We start from the raw sequence: 21,439 nt of genomic DNA on the forward strand, positions 1-21,439 counted from the left end.
TCAAAGGGACAGGTCACCCTCAGGATTCAGCTCAAAGGGACAGGGCACACTGCCAGGATTCAGCTCAAAGGGACAGCTCACACTGACGATTCGGCTCAAAGGGACAGGTCACACTGAGGATTCAGCTCAAAGGGACAGGTCACACTGAGTATTCAGCTCAAAGGGACAGGTCACACTGAGGATTCAGCTCAAAGGGACAGATCACACTGAGGATTCAGCTCAAAGGGACAGGTCACACTGATGACTCGGCTCAAATGGACAGGTCAGACTGCCAGGATTCAGCTCAAATGGACTGGTCACCCTGCGGACCCAGCTCAAAGGGACAGGTCACACTGAGGATTGAACTCAAAAGGACAGGTCACACACTGAGGATTCAGCTCAAAGGGACAGGTCACGCTGAGGATTGAACTGAAAAGGACAGGTCACACACTGAGGATTCAGCTCAAAGGGACAGGTCACACTGAGGATTCAGCTCAAAGCAAAAGGTCACACTGAGGATTCAGCTCAAAGGGACAGGTCACAGTGAGGATTCAGCTCAAAGGGACAGGTCACACTGAGGATTCAGCTCAAAGGGACAGGTCATCCTGATGATTCAGCTCAAAGGGACAGGTCACATTGCCAGGATTCAGCTCAAAGGGACAGGTCACACCGAGGCTTCAGCTCATAGGGAGAAGTCATACTGAGGATTCAGCTCAAAGGGACAGGTCACAGTGAGGATTCAGCTCAAAGGGACAGGTCACACTGAGGATTCAGCTCAAAGGGACAGGTCACACTGCCAGTACTCAGCTCAAAGGGACAGGTCACCCTGAGAATTCAGTTGAAAGGGACAACTCACGCTGAGGATTCAGCTCAAAGGGACAGATCATACTGAGGATTCAGCTCAAAGGGATAGATCATACTGAGGATTCAGCTCAAAGGCACAGGTTACACTGAGGATTCAGCTCAAAGAGACAGGTCAGACTGCCAGAATTCAGCTCAAAGGGACAGGTCACAGTGAGGATTCAGCTCAAAGGGACAGGTCACCCTCAGGATTCAGCTCAAAGGGACAGATCATACTGAGGATTCAGCTCAAAGGCACAGGTTACACTGAGGATTCAGCTCAAAGGGACAGGTTACACTGAGGATTCAGCTCAAAAGGAAAGGTGACACTGAGGATTCAGCTCAAAGGGACAGGTCACCCTGAGGATTCAGCTCAAAGAGACAGGTCACACTGAAGATTCAGCTCAAAGCAAAAGGTCACACTGAGGATTCAGCTCAAAGGTAAAGGTCACACACTGAGGATACAGCTCAAAGGGACAGGTCACACTGAGGAATGAACTCAAAGGGCCAGGTCACACTGAGGATTCAGCTCAAAGCAAAAGGTCACACTGAGGATTCGGCTCAAAGGCACAGGACACACTGCCAGGATTCAGCTCAAAGGGACAGGTCACACGGAGGATTCAGCTCAAAGGGACAGGCCAGACCGAGGCTTCAGCTCATAGGGAGAAGTCATACTGAGGATTCAGCTCAAAGGGATAGGTCACAGTGAGAATTCAGCTCAAAGGGACAGGTCACACTGAGGATTCAGCTCAAAGGGACAGGTCACACTGAGGATTCAGCTCAAAGGGACAGGTCACACTGAGGATTCAGCTCAAAGCAAAAGGTCACACTGAGGATTCGGCTCAAAGGCACAGGACACACTGCCAGTATTGAGCTCAAAGGGACAGCTCAAACTGAGGATTGAACTCAAAGGGACAGGTCACACTGAGGATTCAGCTCAAAGGGACAGGTTACATGCCAGGATTCAGCTCAAAGGGACAGGTCACACTGCCAGTATTCAGCTCAAAGGGACAGGTCGCACTGCCAGTATTCAGCTCAAAAGGACAGGTAAGACTGAGGATTCAGCTCAAAGGGACAGCTCACACGGAGGATTCAGCTCAAAGGGACAGGTCACACCGAGGCTTCAGCTCATAGAGAGAAGTCATACTGAGGATTCAGCTCAAAGGGACAGGTCACAGTGAGGATTCAGCTCAAAGGGACAGGTCACACTGAGGATTCAGCTCAAAGGGACAGGTCACACTGAGGATTCAGCTCAAAGGGACAGGTCACACTGAGGATTCAGCTCAAAGGGACAGGTAATACTGAGGATTCAGCTCAAAGGGACAGGTCATACAGAGGATTCAGCTCAAAGGGACAGGTCACAGTGAGGATTCAGCTCAAAGGGACAGGTCACACTGCCAGGATTCAGCTCAAATGGACAGGTCACACTGCCAGGATTCAGCTCAAAGGGAAAGGTCATGCGGAGGATTTAGCTCAAAGGGACAAGTCACACTGAGGATCCAGCTCAAAGGGACAGGTTACACTGAGGATTCAGCTCAAAGGGAAAGGTCACACTGAGGATTCAGGTCAAACCGACAGGTCATACTGAGGATTCAGCTCAAAGGGACAGGTAATACTGAGGATTCAGCTCAAAGGGACAGGTCATACAGAGGATTCAGTTCAAAGGGACAGGTCATACTGAGGATTCAGCTCAAAGGGACAGGTCATACTGAGGATTCAGGTCAAAGGGACAGGTCATACAGAGGATTCAGCTCAAAGGGACAGGTCATACTGAGGATTCAGGTCAAAGGGACAGGTCATACAGAGGATTCAGTTCAAATGGACAGGTAATACTGAGGATTCAGCTCAAAGGGACAGGTCATACAGAGGATTCAGTTCAAAGGGACAGGTCATACAGAGGATTCAGTTCAAAGGGACAGGTCATACTGAGGATTCAGCTCAAAGGGAAGGTCACAGTGAGGATTCAGCTCAAAGGTACAGGTCATACTGAGGAATCAGCTAAAAGGGACGGGTGACACTGTGGATTCAGCTCAAAGGGACAGGTCACACTGCCAGGATTCAGCTCAAAGGGACAGGTCACACTGAGGATTCGGCTCAAATGGGCAGGTCAGACTGCCAGGATTCTGCTCAAATGGACAGGTCACCCGGAGGATTCAGCTCAAATGGACAGGTCAGACTGCCAGGATTCAGCTCAAATGGACAGGTCACACTGCCAGAATTCAGCTCAAAGGGACAGGTCACACTGCCAGGATTCAGCTCAAATGGACAGGTCACCCTCAGGATTCAGCTCAAAGGGACAGGGCACACTGCCAGGATTCAGCTCAAAGGGACAGCTCACACTGACGATTCGGCTCAAAGGGACAGGTCACACTGAGGATTCAGCTCAAAGGGACAGGTCACACTGAGGATTCAGCTCAAAGGGACAGGTCACACTGAGGATTCAGCTCAAAGGGATAGATCACACTGAGGATTCAGCTCAAAGGGACAGGTCACACTGAGGATTCGGCTCAAATGGACAGGTCAGACTGCCAGGATTCAGCTCAAATGGACTGGTCACCCTGCGGACCCAGCTCAAAGGGACAGGTCACACTGAGGATTGAACTCAAAAGGACAGGTCACACACTGAGGATTCAGCTCAAAGGGACAGGTCACACTGAGGATTCAGCTCAAAGCAAAAGGTCACACTGAGGATTCAGCTCAAAGGGACAGGTCACAGTGAGGATTCAGCTCAAAGGGACAGGTCACACTGAGGATTCAGCTTAAAGGGACAGGTCATCCTGATGATTCAGCTCAAAGGGACAGGTCACATTGCCAGGATTCAGCTCAAATGGACAGGTCACACTGAAAGGATTCAGCTCAAAGGGACAGGTCACACTGAGGATTCGGCTCAAATGGGCAGGTCAGACTGCCAGGATTCAGCTCAAATGGACAGGTGACCCTGCGGACTCAGCTCAAATGGACAGGTCACACTGCCAGGATTCAGCTCAAAGGGACAGGTCACACTGCCAGGATTCAGCTCAAAGGGACAGGTCACACTGCCAGAATTCAGCTGAAAGGGACAGGTCACACTGCCAGGATTCAGCTGAAAGGGACAGGTCACCCTGAGGATTCAGCTCAAAGGGACAGCTGACACTGAGGATTCAGCTCAAAGGAACAGGTCACACTGAGGATTCAGCTCAAAGAACAAAGAACAAAGAACAGTATAGCACAGGAAACAGGCCCTTCGCCCCTCCAAGCCTGTGCCGCTCCTTGATCCAACTACACCAATCGTTTGTATCCCTCCATTCCCAGGCTGCTCATGTGACTATCCAGGTAAGTCTTAAACGATGTCAGCGTGCCTGCCTCCACCACCCTACTTGGCAGCGCATTCCAGGCCCCCACCACCCTCTGTGTAAAAAACATCCCTCTAATATCTGAGTTATACTTCGCCCCTCTCACCTTGAGCCCGTGACCCCTCGTGAACGTCACTTCTGATCTGGGAAAAAGCTTCCCACCGTCCACCCTATCTATCCCCTTCATAATCTTGTACACCTCTATGAGATCTCCCCTCATTCTCCGTCTTTCCAGGGAGAACAACCCCAGTTTGCCCAATCTCTCCTCATAGCTAAGACCCTCCATACCAGGCAACATCCTGGTAAACCTTCTCTGCACTCTCTCTCACGCCTCCACGTCCTTCTGGTAGTGCGGCGACCAGAACTGGACGCAGTACTCCAAATGTGGCCGAACCAGCGTTCTATACAGCTGCATCATCAGACTCCAGCTTTTATACTCTATATCCCGTCCTAGAAAGGCAAGCATACCATATGCCTTCTTCACCACCTTCTCCACCTGTGTTGCCACCTTCAAGGATTTGTTGACTTGCACACCTAGGTCCCTCTGTGATTCTATACTCCTGATGACTCTGCCATTTATTGTATAACTCCTCCCTACATTATTTCTTCCAAAATGCATCACTTCGCATTTATCCGGATTAGGATAAAGGGACAGGTCACTCTGAGGATTCAGCTCAAAAGGACAGGTCACACTGAGGATTCAGCTCAAAGGGACAGGTCACACTGCCAGAATTCAGCTCAAAGGCACAGGTCACACTGCCAGGATTCCGCTCAAAGGGACAGGTCACACTGCCAGGATTCAGCTCAAAGGGACAGGTCACACTGCCAGGATTCAGCACAAATGGACAGGGCACACTGCCAGGATTCAGCTCAAAGGGACAGGTCACAGTGAGGATTCAGCTCAAAGGGACAGGTCACACTGAGGATTCAGCTCAAAGGGACAGGTCACACTGAGGATTCGGCTCAAATGGACAGGTCACACTGCCAGGATTCAGCTCAAAGGGACAGGTCACCCGGAGGATTCAGCTCAAATGGACAGGTCAGACTGCCAGGATTCAGCTCAAATGGACAGGTCACACTGCCAGAATTCAGCTCAAAGGGACAGGTCACACTGAGGATTCGGCTCAAAGGGACAGGTCACACTGAGGATTCGGCTCAAATGGACAGGTCACACTGCCAGGATTCAGCTCAAAGGGGCAGGTCACACTGAGGATTCGGCTCAAAGGGACAGGTCACACTGAGGATTCGGCTCAAATGGACAGGTCACACTGCCAGGATTCAGCTCAAAGGGACAGGTCACCCGGAGGATTCAGCTCAAATGGACAGGTCAGACTGCCAGGATTCAGCTCAAATGGACAGGTCACACTGCCAGAATTCAGCTCAAAGGGACAGGTCACACTGCCAGGATTCAGCTCAAATGGACAGGTCATACTGAGGATTCAGCTCAAAGGGACAGGTCAAACTGCCAGGATTCAGCTCAAATGGACAGGTCACACTGAGGATTCGGCTCAAAGGCACAGGTCACACTGAGGATTCAGATCAAAGGGACAGGTCACACTGAGGATTCAGTTGAAAGGGACAACTCACGCTGAGGATTCAGCTCAAAGGGACAGGTCACACTGAGGATTCAGATCAAAGGGACAGGTCACACTGCCAGGATTCAGCTCAAAGGGACAGGTCACACTGGGGATTCAGCTCAAAGGGACAGCTCAAACTGCCAGGAATCAGTTCAAAGGGACAGGTCACACTGAGGATTCAGCTCAAAGGGACAGGTCACACTGCCAGGATTCAGTTCAAAGGTACAGGTCACACTGAGGACTCAGCTCAAAGGGACAGGTCACACTGAGGATTCAGCTCCAAGGGACAGATCGAACTCCCAGGATTCAGTTCAAAGGGACAGGTTACACTGAGGATTCAGCTCAAAGGGACAGGTCACAGTGCCAGGATCAAGGTCAAAGGGACAGGTCACACTGAGGATTCAGCTCAAAGGGACAAGTCACCCTGAGGATTCAGCAGAAAGGGACAACTCACACTGAGGATTCAGTTCAAAGGGGCAGCTCACTCTGAGGATTCGGCTCAGAGGGACAGGTCACATTGCCAGGATTCAGCTCAAAGGGACAGGTCACACTGAGGATTGAGCTCAAAGGGACAGATCACACTGAGGATTCAGCTCAAAGGGACAGGTCACACTGAAGATTCAGCTCAAAGGGACAGGTCACACTGAAGATTCAGCTCAAAGGGACAGGTCACTCTGCCCGGATTCAGCTCAAAGGGACAGGTCACACTGCCAGGATTCAGCTGAAAGGGACAGGTCACACTAAGTATTGAGCTCAAAGGGACAGGTCGCACTGAAGATTCAGCTCAAAGGGACAGGTCACACTGAGGATTCAGCTCAAAGGGACAGGTCACACTGCCAGGCTTCAGCTCAGGACAGGTCACACTGAGGATTCAGCTCAAAGCGTCAGGTCACTCCGAGGATTCAGCTCACAGGGACAAGTCACCCTGAGGATTAAGTTGAAAGGGACAACTCACGCTGAGGATTCAGCTCAAAGGGACCGGTCACACTGAGGATTCAGCTCAAAGGGACAGGTCACCCTAACGAATCAGCTCAAAGGGACAGGTCACACTGAGGATTCAGCTCAAAGGGACAGGTCACACTGAGGATTCAGCTCAAAGGGACAGCTCACGCTGAGGATTCAGCTCAAAGGGACAGGTCACACTGAGAATCAGTTCAAAGGGACAGGTTACACTGAGGATTCAGCTCAGAGGGACAGGTCACACAGCCAGGATTCAATCAAAGGGACAGGTCTCCCTGAGGATTCAGTTCAAAGGCAGAGGTCACCCTGAGGTTTCAGCTCAAAGGGAGAGCTTACACTGAGGATTCAGCTCGAAGCGTCAGATCACTCTGAGGATTCAGCTCAAAGGGACAGGTCACACTAAGGGTTCAGCTCACAGTGCCAAGTCACCCTGAGGATCCAGCTCAAAGGGACATGTCACACTGAGGATTCAGCTCAAAGGGACAAGTCACCCTGACGAATCAGTTCAAAGGGATAGCTGACACTGAGGATTCAGCTCAAAGGGACAGGTCACACTGCCAGGATTCAGATCAAAGAGACAGGTCACACTGAGGATTCAGCTCAAAGGGACAGGTCACACTGCCAGGATTCAGCTCAAAGGGACAGGTCACACTGCCAGGATTCAGCTCAAAGGGACAGGTCACACTGAGGATTCAGCTCAAAGGGACAGGTCACACTGAGGATTCAGCTCAAATGGACAGGTCACACTGCCAGAATTCAGCTCAAAGGGACAGGTCACACTGCCAGGATTCAGCTCAAAGGGACAGGTCACACTGCCAGGATTCAGCTCAAAGGGACAGCTCACACTGTGGATCAGTTCAAAGGGACAGGTGGAACTGCCAATTGCATAAACATTGTTAACACCAGCACAATGGGTGAACTCTCCTCCTTGACTTTCCCCATGAGCCAAGAGAAAATCAATGTAAAGGTACTAAATCTGATCAGTAATCAATACACTCTGAATTACAGTGAATATTTACAGAAGAAGCTGCACAGATGAAGACAGTCACCTGCAGTTTGATGCTGGTCTCCACGTTCCCAATACAAAGGACCTAACAACGGAACCGCGCCTGCGCAGAGCCGCTCGCGCAAACCCCCGGCACGCCTCCCATTGGATGGAACCGCGTGCCAATCATACAGCTTTGTCCCGCCCTACAGCACGGCCCCAACCGCTATTGGCCAGCCCTTAGTCACCGCCCCTTTTCCGGGGCAGAGGTCAGAGGGCAATTTGGAGTTGGGGTCAAAGTTACGGAGATGGCCGCTCGCTGCGGGGGGATGAGGTGATGTCGGGCAGCCGGAGGATGGACGGGCTGCGCTGGGCTTTCGGCTGCGGCTGCTGGAGGCCCAGCCGCTGCGAGTGGTCAGTGGCGGCGCGCTGTGTACAGCCCGAGGAGAGGGAGCGAATCGGCGCGTTTGTCTTTGCGGGAGACGCCAAGGCCGCCATGGTAACGGCAGCTGGGTGTAGGTTCGCGGCTGAGCATGTTCCAGGCTGGGCTGGCGCTGTGTCCGCTCTGATAGCGGCACGGACTGGATACCAGTGTTCAAACCACACACTCCCCAACAGGGGCTGTCACAGGAACAATTGCACCGTGAAAATGTTTGATCCGTTTTCATGCCTCTCGAGGGCAACTCCAAACTTTTCTCTTTCTAATGGATGAAGAAATAAAGCACACAACGAAACCGTCTCTGCTGCTATTCCCCCTTTCCCCTCACCCATTAAACGAGAACCCTGCCCCATCCTTGATTAAGTTCATCATGTGACCTAATTCCCACTAAACTATTCACTAAGTTTTTATTTATTGTCACAAGTAGGTTTACATTAGCACTGCAATTAAGTCTGAAAATCCCCTAGTCGCCACACTTGTACCTGTTCGGGTACACCTGAGGGAGAATTTAACAAGGCCAATGCGCCTTAACCAGCACGTCTTTCAGACTGTGGGAAGAAACCACAGCACCTGGAGGAAACCCATGTAGACATGGGGAGAATGTGCAGGCTCCGCATGGATGGTGACCCAAGCTGGGAATCAAACCTGGGTACCTGGCACTGTGAGACAGCAGTGCTGACCAATGTGCCACTGTGCTGCCCCAACTTCACTTCCTGGCCACAATGCCAGTAAGAAGTTTAACAACGCCAGGTTAAAGTCCAACAGGTTTATTTGGTAGCAAAAGCCACACAAGCTTTTGAAGCTCTAAGCCCCTTCTTCAGGTGAGTGGGAATTCTGTTCACAAACAGAGTTTATAAAGACACAGACTCAATTTACATGAATAATGGGTGGAATGCGAATACTTACAACTAATCAAGTCTTTAAGAAACAAAACAATGGGAGTGGAGAGAGCATCAAGACAGGCTAAAAAGATGTGTATTGTCTCCAGACAAGACAGCCAGTGAAACTCTGCAGGTCCAGGCAGGCTGTGGGCGTTACAAATAGTGTGACATGAACCCAATATCCCGGTTGAGGCCGTCCGCGTGTGTGCGGAACTTGGCTATCAGTTTCTGCTCAACCGGGATATTGGGTTCATGTCACACTATTTGTAACGCCCACAGCCTGCCTGGACCTGCAGAGTTTCACTGGCTGTCTTGTCTGGAGACAATACACATCTTTTTAGCCTGTCTTGATGCTCTCTCCACTCCCATTGTTTTGTTTCTTAAAGACTTGATTAGTTGTAAGTATTCGCATTCCAACCATTATTCATGTAAATTGAGTCTGTGTCTTTATAAACTCTGTTTGTGAACAGAATTCCCACTCACCTGAAGAAGGGGCTTAGAGCTTCAAAAGCTTGTGTGGCTTTTGCTACCAAATAAACCTGTTGGACTTTAACCTGGTGTTGTTAAACTTCTTACTGTGTTTACCCCAGTCCAACGCCGGCATCTCCACATCACAATGCCAGCTCATGTAACTTCCCAGCTACTGACCCTCGCCTCTTCAAAATGTCAATCACCCTATTTATATACTCCCCTTGCCCTGTCTTTAAGCTCCCTTTTCTCGGCAAAAGCCTTCAATGAGCTTCTAGAATCTGTGCCCATTTTCTTTCTACAACTACATTTGTTTCTGCCCCAAGGAGTTCTTCCACTGGCACAGCATGAAAGTGATCCTAACCAACATGCTTATAATTGTATTTGTGATACAGTTACTCCTTCTTTGCTGTATTTGACATTTAAAACACCACTTTCCTCCGCTGCAAATTCTCTGATGCATTGGAATTTTTCTCCCTTGGTTCCACACATACCTACCTAATTTGTAGGGCAACTCCAGTAATGACTCTTCTCATCCCCACACTGTTTCTTCTGAAATTCCCCAAGATCCATTTTTGGCTGTCTATACCCGTGCAACATTTTCATCACCTGCAGACACGTGTCATGTTCCATCTCTGTATGGACAATATCCATCTTCACAACTTCACGACCATTCTGAATCCCTTCATCGGCTCTGTTGCCAAATTGCTTGTCCAATATTCAGCACTGGATGAGCTTCACTTCTGGTTAAAGCTTGGGAAGGCCAAAGTTGTTGTCTGCTGTTTGCCATGAGCACCAAACCTTTGCCCTGATTCCATCTCCTCCCGGGCCACTGTTTTGATTTCAGCCAGATGTTTTGCAACCCATGTGATTTAATTTGGCTTCAATTCCATTTCCTCTCTCTATAACATCACTTCGTTCAAGATGAGCTTTTGAAACTGTCATCCATGCCTTTGTCACCTCAAATTGTGGCTAATCAATTGTTGATTTTTCCCTAAAAATCCACAAAAGAAATTGAACAAAAATCTGTTGGCCATTATTGGATGTGGTGTGCATCTAAACATTTAATTTACATGTGGGTTCTTTTCTGTTTCAGTGTTCTGTATTATAAATGCTCCCCCCCCTCCCCCCCTTCAAGGGCCTTTTTCATAGAAGTATAGAATCCCTGCCATTTGGCTCATCGAGTCTGCACCGACAACAACCCCACCTAGGCCCTATCTCCATATCCCCACATATTTATCCCGTTAATCCCTCTAACCTATGCATCCCAGGACACTAAGGGGCGATGTAGCATAACCAATGCACCTAACCTGCACATCTTTGAACTGTGGGAGGAAACCGGAGCACCTGGAGGAAACCCACGCAGACACGGGGAAAACGTGCAAACTCCACACAGTGACTCAAGCCGGGAATCGAACCCGGGTCCCTGGAGCTATGAGGCAGCAGTGTTAACCACTGTGCCACCATGCCGCTCCATCTGCCATTTTTAAATGCATTCGTAATAGGGTGGCCTTATGCAGTGGGATAGTGTGTATGGGATAGGCGATCAAAATTGTATTTCAAGTGGAACTGGTTGATTAAAAAAAATTCAGCCAGCTGGAACAAAGACTGGGAAATTGTCACTGCTCAAAGGTGCTCAGCTTCTGAATCGTGAAAGAAATATAGGGAACTGGCTGGCACTAAAGTTAGCCCATTATCTTAAATATCGCTGTACTAATCAGGATTAAAATCTTTCTTCATTGAGTATTCAGAATCCTATGTGGAAACTACTTTTTTTTGTGGGTATGGGCTCACAGTATGATGCTGCTAATGGTTTTCAAGTAATTTACATTAGGTTTGCAATCTCACAGTTGGAAAGATAAATTTGGAAATTGTCAGATGAGATGCATTTTATAAAATTAATTAGTTCTAAATCATTTCATGCTCGTGGGCGAAATGGTCTGACCAGTCTACCGCAGCAGTCTGGTTCTAGGATCCAGCAGCTTGCTTCTGCTTACCAATGAATGAAGGGAGTGTGCTTGGTTGAAGTTCACGTGAATTACAGCCACATGAATGAAATCCATCTGTGGACCAGAACCCAGCAACAAATCCGCACATCCAGGTTAGGAGAATGGAAATGGACCATTGGCAGAAAGTAAAGGAAAGGGATTAAAAAAACAGGCCATTAAAATGTAAAGAAATGCCTTTAAACCTCCTAGTGCAGTTATGTTTGCTTAGCAGTCTTAATGACATCTGCCATTTCCATATTAATTGGCCTTGTAAATTGTGAATATTCTTTGAACATCTCTGTATTTTTAGATTGCCAAAGTAATTCTGTACATCTTGGTGATTAACTGCTTATAAACTGAAGATGAATTGTGTAGTGCAATATTAATGCCAAAGATGCTGATATCTGTTTGACTTTAATTTTTTACAAAGACTGGCCTGTTTAAAATCAGTTAATGTTCTCGTTAAAATAATTGATAAAAGACTATTATTTGAGTACATTCATGGCTGATATCTTCCAGCAAGATTTCAATCCCTCTTGGCTGAGCACAAGGTTGCGATGCTGCGTTCAGTGTTTGCTGATTAATGTGAATTTAAATGTCTTCTATTCTTCCAGTACAATAGCAAGTGATGTTTTGATTTAGTCGATGGATAAACTTGATTGTTCTGATAAATACTGACAAAGAAGTTGGTACGCTGGTAGTTCTATAGTGAAAGTCAAAAATGTGTTCATGCAGAGCTATTCTTTCCCCCAGGTTCTGTTGCATAGCTGTTGAGGACCCATTAGTATGTTGTACATGTCATCATTGTTGTCTGAGTTTAATTTGATCTTGGACATCTTCAGCTGGACCAGATCCTGTCCTGACTAAATTAATTCATAAATAACTTACATGACAGCATTTTCCAAAACACTAGAGGTGAAAGAGGCAGTTTTGAAGGAAGGTAGACAGCTAGACAAGTGGAGATGTTTAAAGGCCATGATGGCAGAAAGCACTGTCATCGAAGGTGGATGGGGGGGCTGGGGGCAGGAGGGGTGCGTGGTGGGGATGAGGGGACAAATAGGTCAGAGTTGGTAATGTCAACGGAATGGAGTAATGTGAACGTTTAAAGATGGCTTCATAAATAATGGAGACTGTTGAGGCAATTGTAAATTAGGGCATTGACTTTGAATTTAGTGCATGTTGCCAAGTGATCAGGGGATCAGAACTAATGTGGAATGGAGTAGAGTCAATGAAGTTTTGATGAATTCTAGTCTCTGTAAGATGGAAGTTTGGGAGGTTTGTGAGCAGTGTATGGGAAAAGATGGGCCTGGATGTGACACAAGCATAAGTGGCAATGGGCCTGAAGCAAGAATCAAGACTGGTAATCTTGCAAAGATCAGAACTGGTGATGGATAAGAGATGGAGTTTGACTTAAACAGAAAACATGATTGTGCTCCCTTGGGTTCAGTCTGCCTGAACCCAAGTAGAAGGGAATCAAAACGAGTTTGATTAGGAGCAGAAGAGTTTGGTTCTTTCAAGTTGTAATTGGATAGAGAGGACTGGCAGATTTCTCTCTTGTCCAGAGGTCTCCATTCTACCTTATTCAAAATAAGCTAAACTCAGCAAAAAGTGAGCATCAAATCTGTTTGGCTCAATCACATGCTACCTTTACCAACTAAATACATGAAAATATAAATACATGAAAATATAAATTTGATGGCTTTATAGTGCAGGCTAACATAGTAATTCACCATGTGAGACGTATCTAACAGTAGTGTGTGCTCCAAAATACAGACACAAGTGATACTGTAAGTGAACTGGAGGAAATGGCGTACATTGCGCAGTACCGTCTTTTCTCATTCCTCTAGCCAAAACATAATAGTTGTGATTCACCTTCTTAATCTATAACTGGACAAGGTTATTAGTCGGATTGGACTTTTTAGCCAACTTTCAAATATTAATTGCATATAGTTGGGTACTTGTGGCACATTTGCCTCTGGTTTAAAAAAAAATTGGGAAAGATTGTTGGTACCCTGCTTTTCCATGTGTTTTAACTTTTTTTTTGTAAAGCATGTTTGCAATAAGCACATTACAATCATTACAATTATAATTGAGCCTTTTAGGATTTATATTCACTTGCTATTGCAGTCAATAGGTAGCAGGCAGCAGGTCAAGAGTTCACTGTGATCTGGTTGACATTTCACTACAGTATTAAATGAGTGCTGTATTGTTGGAGGTACCAACCCTTTGATAAGGTGTTAAACCAAAGGCCTTATGTACTTCAGCTAGATTTTGAAAACTCCATATTATACATTCTTGAAGAAAAGCAAGACAAATCTCCTAATGCTGATATTCCTCCTCAATTAATACCATCAAAATCGAATTATGATTTATCTTGTTTGCGGGATTCTTTGTACAAATGACTGCTGGATTTTCACAGTCATTTCATTGCAGTGTTAAACCTACTTGTGACATTGATAAATAAACTTTAAACTTTGCTACATTTTGCCCCAGCTGGAGTATTGTGTCCAATTCTTGGCATTACATTTTCAAATGGACATGAAGTTTTAGGAAGAAGTTTATTCGAATGGTTTGGGGGATTAGAACAAAGAAAATTACAGCACAGGAACAGGCCCTTCGGCCCTCCAAGTCTGCTGCCCATCTGAACTAAAACCCCCCCCACCCTTCTGGGAACGACATCCCTCTATACCCATCCTATTGTATTTGTCAAGACGCTCCTTAAAAGTCACTATCATACTGCTTCCACTACCTCCCCCGGCAGCAAGTTCCAGGCACCCACCATCCCCTGTGTAAAAAAACTTGCCTCGTACATCTCCTTTAAACCTTGCCCCTCACACCTTAAACCTATGCCCTCTGGTGATTGATTCTTCCACCCTAGGAAAAAGCTTCTGACTGTCCACTCTGTGCATGCCCCTCATAATCTTGTAGACTTCTATCAGGTCACCCCTCAACCTCTGTTGTTGCAGTGAGAACAAACCAAGTTTTTCCAACCTCTCCTCATAGCTAATGCCCTCCATACCAGGCAACATCCTGATAAATCTTTTCTGTACCCTCTCCAAAGCCTCCACTTCCTTCTGGTAGTGTGGCAACCAGAATTGAACACTACATTCCATCATTAGTTGGCAAAGGTAGCATGCGGCCTGACTAAGGTTCTGTAAAGCTGCAACATGACTTGCCAATGTTTAAACTCAATGCCCCGGCCGATGAAGGCTAGCATGCCGTATGCCTTCTTGATTACCTTCTCCACCAGCCTTGCCACTTTTAGTGACCTGTGTACCTGTACACCCAGATCCCTCTGTCTATCAATACTCATAAGGATTCTGCCATTTAGTGTATATTTCCTAGCTGTATTAGACCTTCCAAAATGCAATACCTCACATTTGTCCAGATTAAACTCCATCTGCCATCTCTCTGCCCAAGTCTCCAACCAACCTATATCCTGCTGTATCCTCTGACATTCCTCATTGTGAATTGGAGATTATAGTTATGTGGATAGACAAAATAAACTGGTATTGTCCTCTGGACCACAGAAGATTAAAAGAAGATTTGGTAGAAGTGTTTGAAATCCTGAAAGGTTTAGAAAGAGTAAATAAAGAGAACATGTTTCCAATGACTGTAAGGTTGATAGCAAAAGAGTTTGGATTTAAGGTCGTTGATAAAAGGACAAGAGATGACATGATTCATGTAATGGGTGGTTTGGATTTGGAATGTGCCACCTGATAGGGTGGTGGATGTAAATTCAATAGTAATCTTCAAAAAGCAATTGGATAAATATTTGGAAAAAGAAAAATGCAGGGATATCGGGAAAGTCCGGGTTTTGGAACTAACTGAACTGCTCTTTGAAAGAGCCAGCAGCAGCCCATTGGCCCGAATGGCCTCCCTCTGTGCTATAGCATGATTTGCTTGACTAACAATGTAATTCATTATATGTGAAAACACTTGTGACAATTCTGAGAAAAAGTGGTATACAAATGCAACTTTTTAAATCAATCTGGCTGGAATTACAACATTTTATCTGGAACTCTACTGCATGATTCCTCAACGCACAGCTTTTGGCCAGGGCAAATTTAACAACAAACATCACGTTCGTTGGACTCACCTTAATGTTAAACTCCGTAGCAAACTAATCATGGCGTCAGTTCAGCCTTGGAATCCATTGCTAAATTAGAACCCTAACCTAAGAATTACAAGATTTAACCTCAAAGTGCACAGCTATATCACCACATGTGAACTGTCTGAGCTCGAGTCCCGTAACATTACCACACCATTAATTTAGTTTCTTTTCAATTTTGTTCTCAAAGGGTGGACGTCTTCTAATCAGGAAATTAATTGCTGAACATCTTAAGATTCCTTGGAATGAAATTCAGTTGCAAAGGACAACAAAAGGAAAGCCATTTCTGGCAAATCCTGTTCTTGCCACAATCCCAAATTTTAATTTCAACATCTCACATCAAGGGGATTACACTGTTCTGGCAGCTGAACCTCATCGGCAAGTTGGTGTAGATATCATGAAGACTGATTTTCCAGGTAAGGAAACCTGAAATTTCTTTCCCAGGGTAGGACAATTAAATTTAGGTTTTGCTGGATGTCACGCAAGAAATTTGTGTTGCAGAACAAAATAGTTTTTGATTAGGGAGAGTCAACACCGTTTTGTGAAGGGTAGATCGTGCCTCACAAACCTTATTGAGTTCTTTGAAAAGGTGACCAAAGAGGTGGATAAGGGTAAAGCAGTTGATGTGGTGTATTTGGATTTCAGTAAAGTGTTTGATAAGGTTCCCCACGGTAGGTAATATGGAGGCATGGGATTGAGGGTGACTTAGCGGTTTGGATCAGAAATTGGCTGGCTGTTAGAAGACAGAGGGTGGTGGTTGATGGGAAATGTTCATCCTGGAGTTCAGTTACTCGTGGTGTACCGCAAGGATCTGTTTTGGGGCCACTCCTGTTTGTCATTTTTATAAATGAACTGGATGAGGGTGTAGAAGGATGGGTTAGTAAATTTGCGGATGACACTAAAGTCGGTGGAGTTGTGGACAGTGCAGAAGGATGTTGCAGGTTATAGAGAGACATAGATAAGCTGCAGAGCTGGGCTGAGAGGTGGCAAATGGAGTTTAATGCGGAAAAGTGTGAGGTGATTCACTTTGGAAGGTGTAACAGGAATACAGAGTACTGGGCTAATGGTAAGATACTTGGTAGTGTGGATGAACAGAGATATCTCTGTGTCCATGTGCATAGATCCCTGAAAGTTGGCACCCAGGTTGATAGGGTTCTTAAGAAGGCGTACAGTGTGTAAGCTTTTATTGGTAGAGAGATTGAGTTTTGGAACCATGAGGTCATGTTGCAGCTGTACAAAACTCTGGTGCAGCCGCACTTGGAGTATTGCATACAGTTCTGGTCGCCGCATTATAGGAAGGATGTGGAAGCATTGGAAAGGGTGCAGAGGAGACTTACCAGGATGTTGCCTGGTATGGTGGGAAGGTCTTATGAGGAAAGGCTGAGGGACTTGAGGCTGTTTTCGTTAGAGAGAAGAAGGTTAAGAGGTGACTTAATAAAGGCATACAAGATGATCAGAGGATTAGATAGGGTGGACAGTGAGAGCCTTTTTCCTCAGATGGTGATGGCTAGCACAAGGGGACATAGCTTTAAATTGAGGGGTGATAGATATAGGACAGATGTCAGAGGTAGGTTCTTTACTCAGAGAGTAATAAGAATGTCCTGCCTGCAGCAGTAGTGGACTCGCCAACATTAAGGGCATTTAAATGGTCATTGGATAAGCATATGGATGATATTGGAATAGTGTAGGTTGATGGGCTTTAGATTGGTTTCACTGGTCGGCGCAACATCGAGGGCCGAAGGGCCTGTAATGCGCTGTAATGTTCTATGTTTTTTTCCATGTCTCTTAATCCAGTCTTTCTTTCTCTCTATTCCACTCACTATACCTGACATTCAATTTGCCCTATTCAATTCAGCCACGTTCCCTTCCTTCGGTTTCCCAAAGCTTAAGTCTCATTGTTTAAGGAGGTACCATATCGGTTGCTTGTTTACTCAAGTCCTAATGCCCCACTTGTCCTTTTAACTGCTTTGTGGGCAAAATATTTTTGAGCTGAAGAGTGTAAGTGTAAACCTAGATTAACAACAAGAGGTGCAGATGCCCTGCTATAGCGGAATCTGGCTGAATGTGTTCCAAATGGAAAAGAAATCCCACAATTCTATTTTATACATTTCTCCTTTCACTGCCAAGCACTTTTTTCCTTCATTCAAGATCCTTGGTCCTGCATGTTTCCTGTATCTGTAGTTTAACAGAAAATACATTTGAGAAAATAATACAGACAACTGCAGATAGGGTGAAATAAAGTAGAGCAACTTCTTTATTCTTTCAGCAGACGTGTGCTCCGAATTGCACACATCCCCAAAAGCATGCTCTAAAAATCTTGCCCTCGACCAAGAAGCCGCCCGTGTTTTCGTTACAGGGATGCCTGGAAGCTCGATCTCAAGTTGTCTGGGGTAACAGTAGGTGAACAAAGGAAAAGATAGCCTGGCAAAAGGAAAAGCATCATTCGACCTCGTGCCAAAGTTATTCATCTGTGCCAGTGGAGAAAGGGATTGCCACTCATGCGTCTGCCTTTGCAGCCACAATTGACAATGTCCGACCCAGAAGATCCGGGGGCAACAAATGACTACTGGGTGTTGCAGGCAAGGCCAACATTTGTTGCTTATCCCTAATTGCTGCTGAGAAGGTGGTGGTGAGCTGCCTTCTTGAATCGCTGCAGTAGACTTGGTGTGGGTACTCCCATTGTTTGGAATGGTGTTCCAGAATTTTGATCCAGTGACAGTGAAGGAACAGCAATGTTGCTGCAAGTCAGGATGACATGTGGCTTGAAGGTGAATTTGTAGGTGGTGGTGGTTCCATTCATCTACTGCCCTTGACCTTCCAGATGATAGAAGTCGCAAGTTTGGAAGATACTGTCAAAGGAGTCGTGGTGAATTGCGGTGGCACATTTTGCTGTCACTGTGCATAAAGAGGGGGTGAATGTTTAAGTTGGTGGATGGGATGCCAATCAAGCGCACTGCTTTGCCCTGGGTTGTGCCAAGCTTGAGTGTTGTTGGTGCTGCACTCATTCAGGTAAGTGGGGATTATTCCATCCCACTCCTGACTTGTGCCTTGTAGATGGTAGACAGACTTTGGGGAGTGAGAAGGTGAATTATGTGTCTCAGCCATCTCAGTCTCTGACCTGCTCCTGTAGCCACAGTATATAGTTCAGTTTCTGGTCAATGGTCACCCCCAGGATATTGATATTGGTGGATTCAACAATGGTAATGCCCTTGAGTATCAAGGGAGATGGTTAAATTCTTCTTGGAGATGGTCATTTCCTAGCACATGTGTAGCGTGTGAATTAATGTTACTTTTTATGGGATGAACATAGAATGTTCAGAAATACCTTTATTTCAATATTGTTGGAAGCCGATCTTATCTTGAGAATTGGATTGGATCATCTTTGGTCAGCTGTAGTAGTAAACATTTCAACTGGATACTGACCATTCATAATACTGCAGTAAATGAGATGACAATTAAAAAGCAGAAAGTCTTGCACCCAGTAAGTCAAAAACCGTGCTATGATTCATTGTCCCGCTTCATTAATATGTTAAGGTCAATGTAGATAGTTTGTTTTTAAAATAAATCTCAAATAGTAGTTCCCAGAAGCATTCCATAGCTTTAATGATCTTCAGTAACATAGTTGCATAACAAGGAATGTTGTAATAGAAATTGGATATTTTTGTCCCCAGTTTGTAGTTTGTGTTTTTTTAGTTGTACTTTGTTAGTTTAAACTAGGTTGCATGAAACAAGATAGCACCCTCAAAATAGATAAAAGCAAATTACTGTGGATGCTGGAATCTGAAACAAAAACATAAAATGCTGGAAAATCTCAACAGTTCTGACAGCATCTTTGGAGAGAGAACAGAGCTAACGTTTCAAGTCTGAGTGACTCTGCGTCAGAGTGACGAAGGCTCAGAGTGACAAAGTGTCATCCAGACTCGAAACATCAGCTCTGTTCTCTGTCCACAGATGCAGTCAGACGTGCTGAGATTTTCCAGCATTTTCTGTTTTTGTTGTGTGTGAAACTGCGTATTGGGAGAATGCCTGTCTTTAAGCTCTGCATGAAGTAGTTAAACTCTATTTGATTAACTGATATATATCTGGGGATAGAGCCACTAAGCATAGCAAGTATCAGAAACAATTCTGTCCATCAAGATAGCCTTAACACAGCCAGAATTATTATCACCACAGGTGGCTGTCAGCATGTCTAATGCACTTACAGTCCATTTTTTAACAGCCTTGCTCTTGTGCTGATTCTTTTCAAGTTGTAACTATATTTAGCAGAGTTTTCATGGGTATGTGAATTGGAATGTTTGCAGGTTTCACTCAGTTGCAACAGATTCAGAAGCTTGGTGCAAGCCGCTAGTAAGGGAAGTTACATTATTTCAAGATAAACAATTAAATAGGATTTGGGTGATTGGGCATTGGTACCCTGGCAGTGCTAGCCTGTGCCCCGGCACTGCCCAAGGGGCAAGGTGCCAATGCCCAGGTGGCACTTTGGCACTGCCCACTGGGCATAGGGCAGTGCCATGGGGGGGAGGGACAGAGGGACAGGGCATATGGGGCAATCGATGGGGTTTGGGGGACCAGCTGCCACTCTGCATAGGGATCAGTGAGGGTTGGAGGGAGGCCAACGATCGGGGTGGACGGGGGAGGGTGGATGTCAGCCTGCTGGGGGGGTGCTGGAGATCGGGGGCGGGCCAGGAATTGTCGAGGGACCAGCGACCAGGCTTTGCGGAGGTAGAGGGCCGGCGTGCAGGGGCCACGGGGCTGGCCAGCGACCGAGCTTGCCAGCAATTGGGAGGCCAGCAGCGCAGGGCCGCTGTGCATGCACCATACTCGGCACTGGCAGACCCGCGCATGCGCAGTAGCCCCCTCAGCGCGCTGATTTCAGCCTCTCCAGCAGGAATAGGCCCCGTCCGCTGAAATTTAATGATATTCACACTGGTGACCTCTGCAATGCACAGAGTGTGGGAGATTCTTCTCTGAACTCCCACTGAAAAAAACAGCGTGAATTACTCCAGTTTTCACAAAAATTCGACACTTAGAATTTGTTTGGGACAATTCCAGCCCAGATTTGTCTCTGTAAGCTTTTCTGCCTTAAAAAAAAAACGATAACTCTTTTCTTACACCTCTCCAATTTTAAGACACACACTAAGCATTTGGTCATGCATCATACTTTTTATTTTTAGCTTGTGATCTGATTATTTCTAATTATGTCTCTGAAATATCTTGGGATGTTTTTCTATGTTTAAAGGCTGTACATAAATATATTGTCTGTCAGCAATTTTGGTGAATCAGTTTTACATGAACAGGGGTCCAGTTCACTAACCTATTAACATTCGAGGTGCCTAAGGTTCTGACAGGATTAATATTTACTCCCAAATGCTGGGAGATGCCTACCGGCGTTCCAGAGTGCGTGGGGGGGGGGGGGGGGGGGGGGGGGGGGCGGGAGGAGAATCATCTGTGCAGTATGTGAGAGAAGGACAGGGATCTTGCAACAAGGGCATTTCAGAGAAAATTCTCAAGGTCTGGGAGCACATAGGGTGATCTGAGGTTTATAAGCGCCAGGAAGGGATCATGAGAGGGGTGAAGTCTGCGAGGGGTGACCCCAGGGCCCAGCAGAATTTGGAAGACAGGAAGAACTAGGAGCATTGACAAAATTAGCGAGGGGAAGAGGAGACGACGTCCAAGGACATTGTGAGGGAGGGAACTTCGGGGAATGGAAGTTGTACTGTCATTGGCCCCTTTTGCAACTTCAGACTTCGATCCCATGTATTTCTACACGTGAAATATTTTGTCAATTGTCAGCTCGTGCCTATATTTTATATTCTTACTTATAAGTATTGAAGGGGTACACGTTCCTGAGGCACACAGGAGTGTGTTCTCAATGGGTT

General features: G+C 46.2%; 2 protein-coding genes across 6 annotated transcripts in view; one reads left to right on the top strand and one right to left on the bottom strand.

The window, feature by feature from the left end:
- The window catches only part of msantd4 (Myb/SANT-like DNA-binding domain containing 4 with coiled-coils), a 74,254-nt gene extending 66,464 nt beyond the window's left edge, over nt 1-7,790 (bottom strand). Inside the window, exon 1 of one of the 2 annotated variants that reach the window (XM_078222032.1) lies at nt 7,738-7,790. The gene's annotated coding sequence lies outside the window, so the exon portion shown is untranslated. Of the gene's footprint in view, nt 1-7,707 lie in introns of both variants that reach the window. The other variant, XM_078222033.1, reaches the window with a different exon arrangement.
- A 151-nt stretch (nt 7,791-7,941) lies between these two features.
- The window catches only part of aasdhppt (aminoadipate-semialdehyde dehydrogenase-phosphopantetheinyl transferase), a 52,140-nt gene continuing 38,642 nt past the window's right edge, over nt 7,942-21,439 (top strand). For all 4 annotated transcript variants that reach the window (XR_013498882.1, XR_013498883.1, XM_078222035.1 and 1 more), the window contains exons 1-2: nt 7,942-8,172; nt 15,751-15,976. Coding sequence is in view for 2 of the 4 variants with exons in the window: in XM_078222035.1 (XP_078078161.1) it covers nt 8,011-8,172; nt 15,751-15,976 (388 nt within the window). In the remaining 2 variants the exon portion in view is untranslated. The remainder of the gene's footprint in view (nt 8,173-15,750; nt 15,977-21,439) is intronic.

The sequence above is a fragment of the Mustelus asterias genome, chromosome 10 (assembly GCF_964213995.1).
Source record: "Mustelus asterias chromosome 10, sMusAst1.hap1.1, whole genome shotgun sequence".
Classification (NCBI taxonomy): domain Eukaryota; kingdom Metazoa; phylum Chordata; class Chondrichthyes; order Carcharhiniformes; family Triakidae; genus Mustelus; species Mustelus asterias.